Source organism: Fukomys damarensis, unplaced genomic scaffold (assembly GCF_012274545.1).
Source record: "Fukomys damarensis isolate Sample0158 unplaced genomic scaffold, DMR_v1.0_HiC HiC_scaffold_31, whole genome shotgun sequence".
NCBI lineage: Eukaryota > Metazoa > Chordata > Mammalia > Rodentia > Bathyergidae > Fukomys > Fukomys damarensis.
The window spans coordinates 20,910,210-20,927,197 of record NW_022900943.1 but is presented as its reverse complement, the minus strand read 5'-3'; the positions used below and the strand labels follow the sequence as shown (position 1 = coordinate 20,927,197).

The window sequence follows — 16,988 nt, the reverse complement described above, 5'->3', positions numbered from 1 at the left end:
GAGCCTAGCCTAGTATTGCATAAGGAGGGAGAAGAGGGGAGGAGGAGGAGGAGGAAGAACAGGAAGAGGGCAAAGGGAGGACAGAGCGCTATACTAAAAGGAGTTACAGTAATTTAGAAGACTGACTACACTGGAATTAAAGAAGAAAGTTTATCCCCGAGATCAGCAAGACTCAAGGGGGAGAGGGAAGATGAAGCGTCAGGCACACTGTTTACAAGATGCCCACGTATGGAACTTTGGCAAGTGAAAGGAGCACATTAATAAAGAAAATGAGTAAATGATAAGGGATGTTCTTTAGTTCTCCTTGTGAGGCAGCCCAAGGAAATCTTCAGGAATTGTCTCAGCCTGCTGGATAACCAAGGTGAAGAAGCAGAGACACCGCGCGCACGCTTCTCCTCTCAGGGACTCTGGGAGTTGGGTCCGAGCCTGGTGTAAATAGTTCTGTGGCACTTGCTGCTCCTTCGTTGCAAAGCTGAGCATGGTCAGATATGAGGTCACCCAAACTAGGACCCACCCCAGGGAGAGGGTGACTCACTGTGCTCTGCATCCCTGCCCACCACTGCCAGGAGTGGACAGGAGCCTGGGCTCTTGTCTTTGAAGCCTCTCTTTGGGGTGACTCCAAGCAGACCAGCAATTCAGCCTGCAGTTCCCAGAGTTATGAATGAAGGTGACTGCAGAGGGATGATGTCTCATGCCGTGTGCAGCCAAGAGGAAACCTACATTGCCTCTAGGCAAACTCTCAGGATTAATCTAGGGTGACTTGTGTCTTATGTTTGAGTGAAAACAGGTGGCTAAGCAGAGTTTGAAGTGCCCAATACAGCAGTTTTGAAAAAAATCAAACTATTCATAGCCTGACAGAAGTGTGCAACTTTTGGTGAGCTCATTCAAATCTGCGTGCAAACCAGGGGCATAGTGTGAAGGGAACAAGCATAAACACATGGCGCAACAGACAGACTTGGGGATATGTAACCTCACAGTAACTGGATGAGTTTAAATTAAAACTAAGCTAAGGAACCATTTCATTTCTTAACACTTGAATGGGAAATCAAAATATTAATGTGAAATCACAATTATGAATTGAGTTTCACAATCCTCAAGTTATGCTATTCAAAATGACAAAACAAATTCACTGTAACCCAATATTTCTAATCTTGAGATTCTATCATAGGAATATTATGTAACAGAAGAGTAAGGCACATGCATGAATAGTTCATTATAGCATTTTATACAATATTAAATACATTGAGGAAAGTTCAGAACCACAATAATACACAAATGGATAAAAAAATCCTGTAAAAATGAAAATATGGGTACACATAAATACTAAAAACAAAGTAAAAAGAAGGAAAATAGTAAGTTTTGAAATAAAGAAGCAGTACACAAAAATGAGTATCTATTATGTGGTCTAAATGAATCATTTAGACAAAGTTAAATCAAACAAGAAAACAGATACAAAGTAAATATATAATTGGAAATTAATTTTTGAGAAAGGAAACAGGAATAGAGGAACTCTTCAGTAAATTGTGTTTGGATAAAAAAATCAAAATCAACTGTAGGTAAATAAAAATCTTAAATGTGAAAGACAAAATTGTTACACTTTAAGAAGACTGTCATTATTTTCTGATGATAATGATACTCTATACGGAAGACCAAAAAAACTCCACCAAAAGACTTCTAGACTTAACTGACAGATTCAGTAAAGTAGCAGATACAAGGTAAACACACAAATCAATAGCTTTCTTGTACACAAATAACAGACTCACGGAGAGTAAAATTAGGGAAACAATCCCTTTTGCAATAGCAACTAAAAAAATGAAGTATCTAGGAATCAATCTAAGAAAAGACACAATCAAATTGCTGAGCCTGTCACCTGTGTTCCTGGAGCCAAACCAGAAATGTCCTCAGCAAAAACATCCATACCTACCCCACTGACTTCTTTGAAGACTCAGTATACTAAGGTTAGTACAGTTTGTATGTGCTGCTTTGCCCTGAGTTTCCATAAGGTTACATCTGTTTGAAGCATAAAAGTTCAATTTAACTAAACTTGTGTGAAGAGACCTTCACAAATACAAAATAAAGCCTTATTATGGGATTGGTGGTCTAATCATATAATAAATTCTAAATTTTATGACAATATTTCATTCATTTATTTCTTAAAATATATCTAAGTGAAAGGAATTACCCTCTTTGTGAATGATTCTTGCACCAGAATTCAATGGACTTTAGGAAACAGTGTCTTTTATTTAAGAATACTGTTACCAGAGAGCCATAGACTCCCTTTAGAGGAGAAGATTATGACCGCATTGAGAGGAGTAAAAACAGTAGGATCCTTTTTAAAGGTTGGTTCAGAGGCTTTCAGATCCGGAAGGGCCACTGTTGTCACTGTTCCACAACAGGCTGGCAGCTCTTGGCTGTTATGTCCAGTTTCCTGCTGAAATTTCCTATCAGCTATTGGTTAGCCCCTTGGTCTAAGGTTAAGATTTCCAGGTTGATTTTATTTAGAAATATAAATTGAAGTATTGTCCTATACGAAGATTTAATGTAGAGGTGAGTAGAAGCACTTGAAAGTGTGGCTCCCAAATTAAAATACAAGAATTAGATTTCTGAGGGTTTTTTTTTAATTAACTGATAAAGGGGTTTTGCTCTCTCACCAAAACCTGGACTCGAAATGGCAAAGGACTTTGATACCCTCAGATCCCCTGAATTGCTTTAAGGTTTTCAAAAAAGGAAAGAAGTAATGGGTTAATGCCCTCTTTCTATCCATCTGTTATTTCCTCCTTAATTTCCTTTACATTTTTCTTCTCTAAAAATTAGAAATGTTTTCTGATTGACATTTTGCTTTGGTGCATCAGGGTTTGAGCTCCTAGTTGTTGCCAGAGATCTAGCTTTGATTCTTTTACGTGTTGAACAGCCCACCTCTGTTCGGCGTCCCCTTTACTGTTTATTCATCCTTTTCTTTCATGCTTCTTTCCCCTTTTGTCATTTTTTCCCTCCACAGACTTCGGTACTCTTTTAGTTTCCTAAATTGACAAAAGATTTACAACACACATTACTCCCTGTATGTTTCCATGAATATTCACCACTCTCTGTGTCAACATGGTTTTGGGGGTTGGAAATTCACACAGGGAAACGTTACGTGGAGAATCATTATCTTCCCTCTCTCTCATACAGAATGTCTTAAAAGAAATGCATTGTGCACTGAAAATGGGACCTATTCAAAGCTCTCTGACACCAGGAAAGTATTGCTTTCCCTTATAAGACCATAGAGCTACTAGCCCACTGGGCTCTATGGTACTATGGAAGTGATAAAGTAAATTTAGAAGATGTTGTTAGAGGGAATCGGGCTCCAAACAGACTCCAAAATCTCTTACTAGCAGATAAGGATAATAGTTCTTTCTTTTGCCCATTAGTAAAATACAACTTGATCTAAGGTAGAAATGATTGGAGGAGATTGCTTTAAAAAAAAATCCATAGCTTTTTACCAAACATATTAAGACGTAATAACTGTTACTCAGAAAAAGCAAAGTTTTTTAAAAAACGTGACCTTGACATTAAACTGCATCCAGGCAACAAGTAGTTGTTTATCAAAGATAATATGATGCACCTCTGTAAGTCTAAAGTGTCCAAAATTAAAAGAGTAGAAATTAATGTGTAAATTGTCATGACATTCCCATTGATTACTTCTCCAAGTAAAACAATTCACTTGAATTTCAAGAGTACGCATAAACCTCCATAATTTCTACTCAATACTGTGAAGTTACACTTGGTGTCTACTGTACATATACATTACTCCACCTATCTTGAGTCTAAAATTCATAATTAGAATTAATAAAAAATTATAATGCTTACAATAGGACTCATGGATATTTTGCTTTAACCACGTCATTCCTTTTTTACTAAACTCAATGAAGGCAAACAGGAAGCAAAATCAGACTGCTGCCAAGATGCATCGTTTCAACTGACTTAAAACAGTTTTCATAACTCTTATAATAAGCATTCATTATCCCTAGACTACTCTATATAACCACAAAATGTAATTACAGGATGGTAATTATTCAAATACATATGGTCATACAGGTAGCTAAAAGGCAAATGGCAAATGTAAAGCTAAGAAAATTGAAATATAACAAAGTAATAAAGGTAGCTCCTAAATTCTCCACAGCTCAGGGGCAGAAAATAATGCTGAAATAAATACCTGGCCTTTACAGCTAAATCAACAATCATTTTATCTATACTCTGTTCTCTCTTATTCCTGAAAGGTTTGCTTGTGGAAGTATGTAACTAATTCCTAACTCAGGCTCCTACTGCCTACTGCTCTAGACTCTTCTGATCTCATTCTTGGCTTATGAAAGTAGACTCTGGAATAATTCATAGACTCTAGCGTCTCTACATCAAAGAATATTTGGTACTCTAAAATCAGTATTTCTAAAGCATCCATGTGATCCAGAATATAGTTCAAGCCTCCTACTTGGGGGGATCAAAATTCACCACAAACCAACTTCATATTCATTGTCAGGCCTTGTCTATGACTTGATTCAACAGGAGCGCTCAGTGTGGGGCAGTTTCTTTACTCTGTTGTAGAAAATCACAAGATCGGTCCTTCTCTTTGCACATTGTTTTTCGTTTTTATGACAAACTCTATCTCATTCCCTCTTTTTTGTTTTTATTCCTCTGACTACAGTCAAATATTTTTTCTTCCGCCCGTTATTTCTTCTTTAATTTCCTTTCACATTTTTTACATTTAATTTCCTTTTAGATGTTCATTCAGCCCACCTTCTTCTCTCCCATGAGTCTCACTATACAACGTACTAACTAAAGCGCTTCTTTAGCTCTTGGTACAGTCTAGCCTTACTGGCTGCTCTCCATATAATTACCTGCTCCTCTTAGATCAGCCGTGGTGAACATACGGCATGCATGGTACTTGTTTTTCTTTGAAGACAAAAGATGTTAGTGTATGAGTTTTTTATATATAAACTAAACCCTCAGTATTCAGATAATTGAATGCTGGCACTTGAGATAAATGAGCAGGTTTGGGGTTAGTGTTTGGGCCCTCATCTCTACAAGGCCACCACCACTGTTGTAGTGATTTTTTTTCACCAAGAGATTAGATGAAGGGAGTAAAACAAAACTATAATGTGTTCAGCTCATATTATTCAGAATTTGAAACCAAAAGTTATCACAGACCTAAGGATAAAAGACCCAAGCAAGAACTAGAAATTTGGGCTGGGAATTTAGCTCCTGCTGCCTGCTTCGCAAGCACAAGGACCTGAATTTGATCCCCAGCACAAAAAAATAAATAAAAAATACTTTTGAAAGAACTGGAAAGTCTCACCACGAGGCTAACAAAGCATAATCCGTTCTGTATATTTTCTTTTTATTCTGTTTAATAAAGTTAAATTGTAAAGAGGTAGAATTCTGAGTATATTTCTTACAAAATGAGACTTCCATGTTCTAGTTTAGAGAGATAAAGTCTAAAGATACAAAATTTCAGGGCAAGGGAAAGGCAGTATTAGAAAGTTTTGAAAAGTTTATTTAAAAATCTAAGGCAGAGAAACTAGTGATATCTTCATGAGGAGATAAATTTATTAACCCAGAGTTTCAAATACAAGAAGAATGGTAGCAACACCCCCATCTGAGGAATCTAATGTATTAAGGTGTGCAGTAAAGACGGGCATGGCAATGGAGAAGGTCAACTTATAATTTTTCACTTTAGTAAGATGCAAGCGCAATACACATTCAGTAGAAACCATACCTGGAATTTTAAATTTTTATTCCCCACCAGGCCAGCACTACTAAGCAGAACAATATCCTCTTTCAGTGCTGAGCACCAACCGCAAACCACAGCTCCCAGCCAGCTACACGGCATTAACAAACGAAGTGAGACATCCAAAGTTTTACTATAAGATAATCTTTAAGCATTCTGAGCGCATCTAAGGCAGGAGAGGCTAAACCATGACATTCATTACCTCAGGAATATGAAATAAATTTTTGACTTACACTATTTGCAACGTATCACGTGTTTTTGGGAACGTAACCCTCTCAGAATTCAAGGACCATCTGTATTTAAAATTATATTCAATTATCTGCACTTTAATTTTTAGACTTGTAAGTCTGAAGCTTTTTAATTAAATGTAGGCTAAAATGGAGACATATCAATTGGAAGTCCAGGACTCTCCAAGAGGGAGGCTTTATCATTAAAACAGATTCAGCTTAATTGTCAGCAACTTACAAGAGAGAGAGTCATTTCCTTCTGCTCACCCTAATTTCTTAAAAAGAATCAAAGCATCTGCAAACAGTGGCCACCTACTGGCCTGTGGTGTGGTCTTAATTTGTGGAGTTCCACACAGTAGTCAGTCCTGTGCAGAAAAAAAGGAAGGTGAAAGGAATATTGAAATTTAATGTATTTGCAATTGATTTGTGAGGAAACAAACATAAAAGTAGTAATATGAGGATGTGATATTTATTGTAGTTCTTATTTTGTGGGACATGAGAAAGGGTCTGCACAAGATCCATAAGGGAATAGAATAACCAAGGATGTTTAGGAAAGAACTAGAGGAGCAGATTTGGTTTAGAAAAACACAACAGAGAACATCACGAGGGAAATTGAGTGAAGGCCATGAGGCAAATTATGAAAGGATTAAAAAGCATGGTAAAGAGCAAAGGATCCATTGTTAGACAAGATCCATTCAAATTCAAAATAAAAGTATCCACTTTTAGTTCCTGACCTTGAACAAATCTATCTTCTCCTATGTTTCTTCATCTATTAAATGGAGAACATATTAATCCCATGAGATTGCTGAGAATCAAATGAGTTAACATAGCTACAGTTATTAGAAAATTACCCAAAATATAGTAAATACTCAGATATTTGTTAACTACTGAAATGTTGTCAACATGTGTAATCTAGGAAATCAAGCCCATATCAGGTGTGAGGAGCTCACCCATCTAAAGAATATCAGCAGGTGTCAGTCCTACCTACTGCGGTTGAATATGTAGAATGTGCTAGACTTGGAGCTAATGGAGACACAGCATCTGTTCATGAGTAGCCACAGTCTGTTCTAAAGGGTTATTCCCATTGGATGTGCTCTGCCCATGTGTTGAGCGTATTGAATTGAATTCCCTCCGACTTACAGGCAGATGTTGAGAAAGCAGTGAAGGCCGCAAGACAGGCCTTTCAGATCGGCTCTCCATGGCGTACTCTGGATGCTTCAGAGAGGGGTCGCCTTCTGTACAAGCTGGCTGACTTAATTGAAAGAGATCGACTGCTGCTGGCAGTGAGTATAAGGAACCCGGACGCACAGGGAAGCTCTCCAAAGCACTCACTGTTTGAATTGGCAACTTGATTGGTTGTAGTACGCAACACGCACGCTATGAAAAGGAAAAGACTTCATCTCCAGCTAATGGTTAGGACTCCTAGTCCTGGGGGTTGCTCTCAAGTAGTCATCTGCTTGCTAGTTCTGGGTGATGTTTACTTCTGCTCCCGTAACTGATTGTACAGGATAGGGTTTGGCGATTCCTCAGTTAAGTCCAACTAAAGAAGTGTCTTCCTTTTCTCCAGAATTTGAACAAGCCTTTAAAAAGGTAGCATGCAGAGCCTTCAACAAGGAAACTGAGGAGCCAAAGTTACTCCATTTTGAGCTAAAAAGCCATCCGGTGTCAGACTTGCCCCCGCCACGGGCTCAGGCAGCAGAAATTTGTTTAGCTTGCTTAGTTGAGATAAGAGCAGAACCAAGTGGGTGAGCAAGGCCATTCCAACCTTGAAAAGAAGGAGAAAAACAGGACGGTCTGTGCAGATAACCACCACCCGCAGGAGAGGAGCCAAACTCCCTAACCTTCACCAAACTCCCCCTCCCCTAGACTTAACGTTTCTTCCCGCTTTCGCTAACACCCCAGCAACATCCAATAGATATAAAATATTAGAAAAGAAGCCAATAGAGAGGATTTTAAGTCACCTTAACCCTATATAACCCTGTTGTAATCGCAATTCTGGGCTCTTGCCTTCTGGTGGACAAGGGTCCAGGTTCGAACCTGAAATAAACTTCTCTTGTACTTGCAGCGGACTCGTTTCTCTGGTGGTCCTTGGGGAAACTGAGATCTGGGTACAACAGTAACATGTTCTGTGAATCTTCTAGAATATTGTACTAAGTTTCTCAAACTTACTTGACCCTGAACTCTTACAGGAATTCTTACTTGACTTTGTTGAAGGTATCTGAAATATTACAAAAATACATCTTATTTATTCTCAGTTTCATAACTGAAAATTCTGCTGAAGAAAATTTATAGATTAAAGACCTAGATGGTTTGCATATGTAAAATACAAAAATTAAAAATGATTTTTTTTTCCAGACAGACTCTTGAATTCACTATTTAGTGAAGGCAGGTCTAGAACTTGTAGTGATCCTCCTGCCTCAGCCCCTAGAGTGCCAAAAATGATTATTGAAATAGCATTAAAAATCACTAACACTAGCCAGGTGTGGTGGTGCACACCTGTAATCCCAGCACTCAGGAGGCTGAGGCAAGAGGATCGCTGTGAGTTCCAGACCAGCCTGGGCTACATAGTGAGTTCCAGGTCAGTCTCAACTACTTAGTGAGACCCTGTCTCAAAATAAATAAATAAATAAATATCACTAACACTAAATCGTCTCCATCATGAAATCTTGTTACAACCCTGATCTGATCAAGCAGACTCCACACTGCTCTGGCCAGCAGGATGTATCCAGTTTTGACCAACTCTTCAAATGTTGGTTAGCACTCAGGATGAGAACACTCAGGATAACGTAGTAAAAGCGCTGAGGTTTAGCCCCTGGAATCTCCTACCCATTTTACCTAGGTCATACAATATGACAGTATATACATGTTAATTCAACTCTTTTTAAGTCTCTCTTTTTTAAAGAAAAAAATTATCAAGATAATGTAAAATTTCTTCTATATCTATAATTTTCTAGTACATACTCAACATCTTGGCCATTTATATTTTAATCTAAAATTTTTGTGGAATTTTTAATTTGGAGCTCAATCTGTTTTTTAGTGAAGGCAATAAATGCTGGGAAAGTATTTGTAATACATATCTGATAAGAATAGGAGGTTGCATAAAAGCATTACACTACTTTGCAGGGTGGTCTGACAATATCCAGGGCCGCACCATTCCTATAGGTAAGGAGCATTGGGAAACCTCTGGGATGGGGTCAGGTATGCTACAGTTACTGTGCAACTGAATGGTTTTTTTGTTTGTTTGTTTGTTTGTTTTTTTGTGGTACCGCGGATCTAACTTGGGACCTTGCACTCGCAGGGCAGGCAGCGGCACCACTGAGCTAAATCCCCAGCCCCAGCTGAATAATTTCAAACTCTCCTTCTTGAAGATGCCAGCCAAACAAAGCAAAACTATATTCTCCTGTTATACTGACACAGTTCTAAACATAAGAATAATATGAAGATTCAAAAAATAGTCTTCAAAGTTGTTTCAGCATAACCAGACAGAAGATAACACCATGAATATTTTAGAAAATGTTAACATACGAACATTCTTTCAGCTACAATTACTGATTTGAGGCAACTATCTAAGCGCCCAAACTTTTCAGAGCTGGCCTCTGACATTAATATTCGAGTTTCATCCCCTCCATGACATTTATACCCTTTTCATAAGATAACTGCTTAAGCCTTTCTGCATGCGCCAGCATGAGCCAGCTATGATTATCTGTGCCTGTTCAAACTCAGTACCATTAGACTAGAATAATTAAACAAACTAATTCATATGGATTGGCTTCAAATAGCTTCAAAACAGCCTAAGGCTATGTTTATAGCCTGAGCTAAGAATTTGTGTGTATAAATGTGCATATATATGTTATTTCTATGAAATATGCACAGAACAAAATAGAAATATGAAAAATATTTCATATGAAAAAGCATCAATTGAGGAAATAAGGTGAAATTTAACTCATAGAAATGTGTTAACTTTAGGAATGAAACTTGTTCAGGACCAGCCCTGGTGTGCATTTCTTATCTAATTGAAGCATCTGGTAGGGCTACAAGCAGTAGGAAGTCTGAGAAATGTGGCTATCTTAATGACTGTCTTTGCCCTCAGACCAGGTGGGACAAGCCATTTAAAGTACAGGTGGATCTTCAGAGACCCAGGCCTTGCTGTGAAAGCCAGGGGGCTCCTGTGGGAACTGAAATACAACAAGCATCTTGATGCTCTCAGGATGATTACATCAAACTATGAAACACGTTAATCCATCAACTCTTGACAGAAAAGAATTGCTATTTACATTGGCCATTTTTTGCATAGATTAACAAAGCTTGCTTTTGGCTTAGTAAAAAAAGGAAAACAACATTTTAGAGCAAGTTGATAGAAAGGCTTATTCCTTCTAGAAAGTGAATTTCAATTTTATTATTTCAAAAATTATATTTCTTGGGCTGGGGATTTAGCTTAGTGGTTCCACCGCCTACTTCGCAAGCGCAAGGACCTGAGTTCTATCCCTGGTACAAAAAAAAAAATTATATTTCTTTTTCAAAAGTATTGAATTAGTGGTAACACTTTGAGCTACTAAAAATACATTTGGATATGGTTCTTCGTTTAGCTAGATATGATCCTACCTCCTCTTTCTAAACTCTGAGAATGACCATAATACAGAAAACACCTCTCCTTGATGATGAAGAAAAGAATTAACTGTCTTTCAGATGCTTCCTAATATTGCATCTTGGCTTTTACTTAACTCAGTTTTATGGTTTCTTTCATTCCCGGTTACTATTTGATGGCGAAGATTTCTATTCTGTAAGTTGTGTAAGATATGCATTCTTTTTCATTTTTTAATCACTATTTTCATCTTGCTCTCCCATTCATTTCAGATCTCTGTGCCTCAGTTCTCTGTAGGGCTGGGTGTGTGCTTTATTTTCCAGATGGAGACTTCTTCACTTACACAAGATGTGAACCTATTGGAGTATGTGATCAAATCATTCCCGTGAGTTGCTCTTCTGTGTGAATAAAACAGAAAACTTAACTCTGTTTGATTTGGTGACAAAGACTTCTCCAGCACAAATGGATGCTTGCTTACTAGTAGCTAAGTGAGAGAGCACCTGCCACCTGAACGAAGTCCCAGGCTGGAACTCTAGCATCACAAAAAAAGTGTATTTATCCCATAAATAAATAATGTTATTGAGCAAATAAAATAAATCACCCATAAAGAGGAGAGAATAGTGACTTTTTAAAACACAGAGCACTTAAAATATGTTTGCCTGTATCCAGAATGATGCAGTGATTTTTTTCCTGGTAGAAAAATAATTCAAAAATAATGAGTAAACATGAAGACTCTTTCCTTTTTCCTTCCTCTATCTGCTTTAGTTAGAGCACTATCATTTACTAGTTGCTTCTGTCCATTACTTTAAACAGAATATATTGGATGCCTTGCAAAACCATTAATTATTATTTAACAGCTACGAGGGAGGGGGAGGTTTATAATGTCAAAGTTACATCAGTAACCGTGCCTTTGAACAAAAAGACTCCAATGTGGAATGTTGCTTTCCAGTGGAACTTCCCATTGGTTATGCTGGCCTGGAAGATAGGGCCGGCCCTGAGCTGTGGAAACACAGTGGTTGTCAAACCAGCAGAGCAGACGCCCCTCACTACTCTTCACCTGGCGTCATTAATTAAAGAGGTAAGCTTCCTGGGTCAAAGCACGCACAAGAATGCAAGAGCCCCAGGTTAGGTAGGAAGCCTTTTAGTGCTACTGTCAGCTGCACTCTCCTCAAAGCCTCCGTCAAGTGGTAAGGGTGCCCTGAGCAGGGCTGCTAGTGGGAATTTGTGTCCGTCAGTGCACAAGAGACTCCCCCAAATGCAGAGTAGAAGCCAGATGGGAGGCTTGGAGTCAGTCACTGGTGACCTTTTTTTCTTGCTTTTGTCCAACTTTACAAACAGAAATTCATGGTGAAATTAATACAGCACCCTCAAACCCTGGAATGGTATCCAGCTTCGAACTGCCCAATGCTTTTTGCAAATTTTTTAAAATTTAAACAAAGTTTTAGTTTTAATCTATTAAGGCTGGAGTTTACTGTGCCCCTATATTCTTCTGTAATACTGGGCCACAATTGTAAAACATATACCCATGAATGGATATTTTTATATTCACTTTTCTATTATACTTTCTTCTACATTTTCTTACATTTCAGAAATAGCAGAGTATGTGACACTCATTTTCATCAACTATCCTAATTGTGTGAATATATGTATTTTAAATCACTCATTATTCTTTGCCCTTCATATTTTACCAAAACCTAAACCATTGTTAGTAACTAGAAACTTAAAATAGGAAATCTATACCCATACCTTAAAAAATATTCTTCGTTTCAAAGATGTGAAAATGAAGCAATTTAATTCAAGTAACATGAAAGTTTAACATGCTCGACTCAGTTGCAACCTTGCCTCCTACATGAACTTTTTAACAAGGCTTGATATCAGTTTGTGACGCTTCACCCTGAACAGGATGACCTTGCTTACCTAACATTTTACTGATCAAAGAATGTCACTGAGGGTTTGCACCCCAGCTCCTAAGTCTTAGCCATCAACAGCCAGAGAACTAAAAATGTGAGATCCTCTAGCTTTTTATTTTTGTGATGGGGATAATAAACACATTATTTCCCTTCTGTCTAAACATTTTACTATCATTTTTAGATATGCTATTTTCTTGAGTTACTATAAGGAAACTTGAGATGGCCCTCATCGGAGCAATAAGCTATAGTCTTACCCTGGAAAGAAAGCATAGCTTAATATTGCCCTTATTGGGTTATTTTTATGTCAACTAAGAAGTGAAATAATAATAATAAAGAAGTAAGCCACTTAGGTGAATTTTTCTTAGTTGAGCAACTCGCCAGATTACCCTAAATAAGCAACCACCATCACATATTACCCTTTCTTGCATCATTCTGAGTTTGTTGTACCTGTTTTGCTTTTTATCCTTTCGTCCCTGGCTATGGTCCCACTGCAGGGGCAGCCATCCCCTCGCACATGGACATTGACAAAGTAGCCTTCACAGGTAATGCTATTTATTCAGCCTGGCCACTAAAAATGGCCATGTCTCTAACTCTTCGAAGGATGTTTATGTAACTATTTTGAAGCCAACACTTCCTTAAAACAGAAGTTCACTTTAATGATTTGTTCGTTGTTCTCGCTTCCAATTTGTTTATATAACATAGACAGTTGTAGTTTAGATGAAATGAAACACCAATTACAAACCTCAAAGGACTGAACTGTTCTGAGTGTATTCTTTACCTTCTTTTATGAGAAATGAAGCCACAGGGGCTATGTTACATGATTCATAAAGTTTATGATAGGAAATATAAATTAACCCACAGTGATTTGTGCAAATGAACGCAGTCATACCCTGTAAATTATGAAAATTAAGTACAGCGCCTCACCCTGAGCTCCTTATTTGGGGCTCTCTTCCCCGTGCCTTCTAAGGGAGCCAGAAGCTCAGTTTCCATTGATGTTACTGAGGGTCTCACTCGGGTTTTGCTTGCTGGAGCTAGCTAGATTGTCCAAAAAGTCTTAAAACAATAGGATTCCTTCCATGAGCACCTCAAGGAGAAGGGGTGTGGGGACCACTGCCTGGTGGGTAGACTTTGGGAGTGTGAATAGTTTTTCTATCCTAAGCAAAGGAAAGTGAATAAATCATATTACATAAAGCAAAAAAGTTTCTTGAGTTCTGTTAGGCTATGACTTTGTTAGACATTCACCATAAACAATTAATATAGGCCTCTCACTGGTACATGGCCTAAATGATAAAGACTGAGAAAAATTCCACCTTATATGGCTGCCAAAATAAGTACAAAGCAGGGCAGGGAGGAATAGTTGGTAAACTTTGTGTCAATTGCTATAAAGAGGAATTCATGAGAAAGAGTACTGATCTCCAGGTGTCTGCTAAGATTTCCTCTGAGTTTTGAGGAATGGTTTACACGCTGAGCCCTGATGACTGAGAAACAAATGAACATTCTGTGAGGATGTCCGATCTGCAGCCTACAAACCAATTGCCCTTTTTATGTCATAATACAAAATATAGAAAAAGAAAGTTTTGATACTCTTGTACACTAACTATATTAAATACTTTATATGCGTCCCAAGACAATTCCTCTTCCCTCAGGGGGAATCAGGAAAGCAAAAATGTAATGAGTGACATGAAGGTAACTTGATTATTTTATAATCCTAGTAAATCACTCTATTTTTTAAACCTGTTTACATGAAAACTGAAATAAGTTGTCAAATCAGATTGCTCTTGCTTTTCTAAAGCCAGGCAAATAAAAAATATTTTTTCTATTTTTTTTCATAGATGTAAGAGTAGAAAAAACTTGCGTTCTTCATCCCTAACTGAAATAAGGAAAGATCAATCCATCCTTCATGACTTTCTGTGGACAGTTGAGAATGTTCAGGAAGTAGCAGTAACTATTGAAATGACTGAAACCGTAGCAGAGAAGGTACAGGAGGGAAGGCCCATGTTCCCCAGCCTGGAGTTGTAACCTCTCCCTGTAGAGGCTCCAGGGACATTTCCAGGTCCCTCTCTCCCCCAGTCCGCTGCTCCCTGACCCCACTGCCAGCGTCACTTCCTGTTCGTCTTGGCTCATCTGGAAGCTCCTGCAGCATTCTGGGGATGCTTTGCCTACCAAAAAGAAACCCTGACAGAAGCCTAGGAAACCTCTGGGTTCACATTCTGACGCAGCTCCTCCTAGCAGTGTGTCTCAGAAATGTTAAGTATCCTTGTTAAATTTGAAATTGGGGAGTTTAAAGGGACAAGGAAAAAATTCTTAATCACCTTAAATGAAAATTCACTTTTTTTAAATGGCCATATGAAATATGCTGTTAAAGAAAATTTGAATTATAAAAGACATTTCAGACAGGGTTTCCCTAACACAGGTTTACTTTTAGTTTAGCTTTATTAATCTACTTTTAAGAGATTGATTGAGTCCCATAAAATTTTTTCAGCACATTCACTACTACTCTGTTCTGTAAGGCACAACACCAGCTACTTAAATAACCATATGAAATATAAATGCACAGTTTATCTTTTTGTTTAATAGAAATAGGAACTTTTTATTAAAATCTAACACAGAGAGTAGGAAAATAAATTCATGTGATAAAAGAAGCAAAATAAAATTATTATATAAAAGAGACAGACAAAAATCCTTTTAATGGATCAAGAGGTCAATAAAAATAAATAGGCCAGGTTTTATACTTTAAAATTTTAAAAACTACAGCAAATAATCTTGATTGGACATGACCCACAAAGAAGAAAAAACAAATGGAAACAGTTATCTTTGTCTGAGAAGAGACAAGTAACATTCAAGAAGAAACCAGAAGAGTAGGAGTCCAGCTAACTGAAGTAATACCACGGAGCAGCAATGTGCCAGTTTAATTTCTTTCTTCTAATCCCACTCTAGAAAAGCATGTGTGGTGGAGAAGGGAAAGAGGAGGTGGAAGTGGGGAGGGGAAAGGAAGGGAGGGAGAAAGAGAGAATAGTTAAACAAAGCCGCCATGATAAACACTGCTGAAGACAGATATCCAGTGATAGGATTTTGTCAAGGCTACCAAAGAGTGGACAATCTCCTTAGCAAATTTGTACAAATGTATACATACATAACTAGCACAATTTGAGTCAAACTCTGAATCTTCATGTGGTTCACTGAGAGACCAAAATAACAGAAGCTTATGTCTACTCAGAGTCATCAAGGAAGGCTTCTAAGAGGAGTTCAAATCTCAGCTCACAGTGATGCTCTGTGCAAGTTTGTATCAGGAGGTTGAAGGATCCACGATGAGAGACAGAAGGATCTGTGCTGGAAAGGAGTGCCGGAAACGGAAACATCTGAGCCAGAAGGCTGAGGGGGTCTGTGCTGAAACCCAGGCAACAAAATCCAAGATGAAGACTAGAGTTGAAATTCCCCTAAGACAGAAAGCAGCCAAAGCTCTTTGGAAAAAAAGACACTGAAAGTCTTCTGAAGAAAAGCAGCCTCAATGAAGATCTTCCAAGGAAAATCACCTGAAACCCCTTCCTTTCAGCTTTTATACCATTGGAACAACAAGCCTCCTTAAGTGGATCTCTCACACCCAGAACCGTGCTGGCTCAATTCATGCGGGCTGCGTGTTCCCACTCAGGTTGACAATTGATTATTTAACTATCAGAGTCCTTCTCACGTGGAAAGGAGGAGTATTTTCTGGAGTAAGTCGGTGTTCTGAAGCCTGGCCTGGAAACACTGCCTTTTTCAGCCAGCGGGGCTCTGCACAGGTGTTTGCCAATGATACTGATAAGACGTCAGCCTATCCCTAGAGTCCTCTCTGCCTCAAGTCACCATTGGTAAAGCTATGAGTCTCAGCTGTCCTAAGAAGGCCAATGTCTGAAGATATTTTTGGTTGCTATAATCGATGCAGAATGCTATTGCAAGCTAGTAGATCAACATCAAATAAGTTCAAAAATAACCTGAAATGCAAAGGAAGGCTTCCAAATTATCTCCAAATACTTTCAAGATTTTTTTTTAATTAGCTTTAAAGGGGTTTGGGAGAACAGATTTTTGATAGCCATGTGATTTCTTTATAAAAGATTTAATTAAGTTTCTGCTGGAAATTTATTACTGCAGCTTTGCAAAGACTTCTTTTCATCTTAATCTGTCTTCCCTTCAAGATCCAGTCCCATCACTGCGGAGATCTGGCCAGGGGAGCACATCATGGTGGACAATTTGGTGACAGGAAGAGACTGGAGTCCCAGAGTCCCCTTGGGCTCAGTGGCCTCAGTGGTCTGAAGATCTCCCACTAGGCCCCAGTTCTAATGGTTACAGCACCTCCCAGTGGTCCCACCTTGGCAACCAAGCCTTTAGCACATGCAACTCTGGGGAGCACTAGTTTAACCACAGCATGGACAAAGGCTTTTCTGAGCTCCAAAAGGTGGACAAAAGGTGGATCCTTCGAAAGGAATTCAATGTTCATGAATACCTTTCCTTACGGGCTAAGGAAGATC

General features: G+C 38.4%; 1 protein-coding gene across 1 annotated transcript in view; it reads left to right on the top strand.

Moving 5' to 3' along the window:
- LOC104854754 (retinal dehydrogenase 1-like) overlaps positions 1 to 16,773 on the top strand; it is a 76,270-nt gene extending 59,497 nt beyond the window's left edge. Inside the window, exons 7-11 of the mRNA XM_033757702.1 lie at positions 11,523 to 11,697; positions 12,978 to 13,092; positions 14,316 to 14,460; positions 16,089 to 16,288; positions 16,656 to 16,773. Of these exons, the coding sequence (XP_033613593.1) occupies positions 11,523 to 11,697; positions 12,978 to 13,092; positions 14,316 to 14,460; positions 16,089 to 16,288; positions 16,656 to 16,773 (753 nt within the window). The remainder of the gene's footprint in view (positions 1 to 11,522; positions 11,698 to 12,977; positions 13,093 to 14,315; positions 14,461 to 16,088; positions 16,289 to 16,655) is intronic.
- Positions 16,774 to 16,988: the final 215 nt, after the last annotated feature.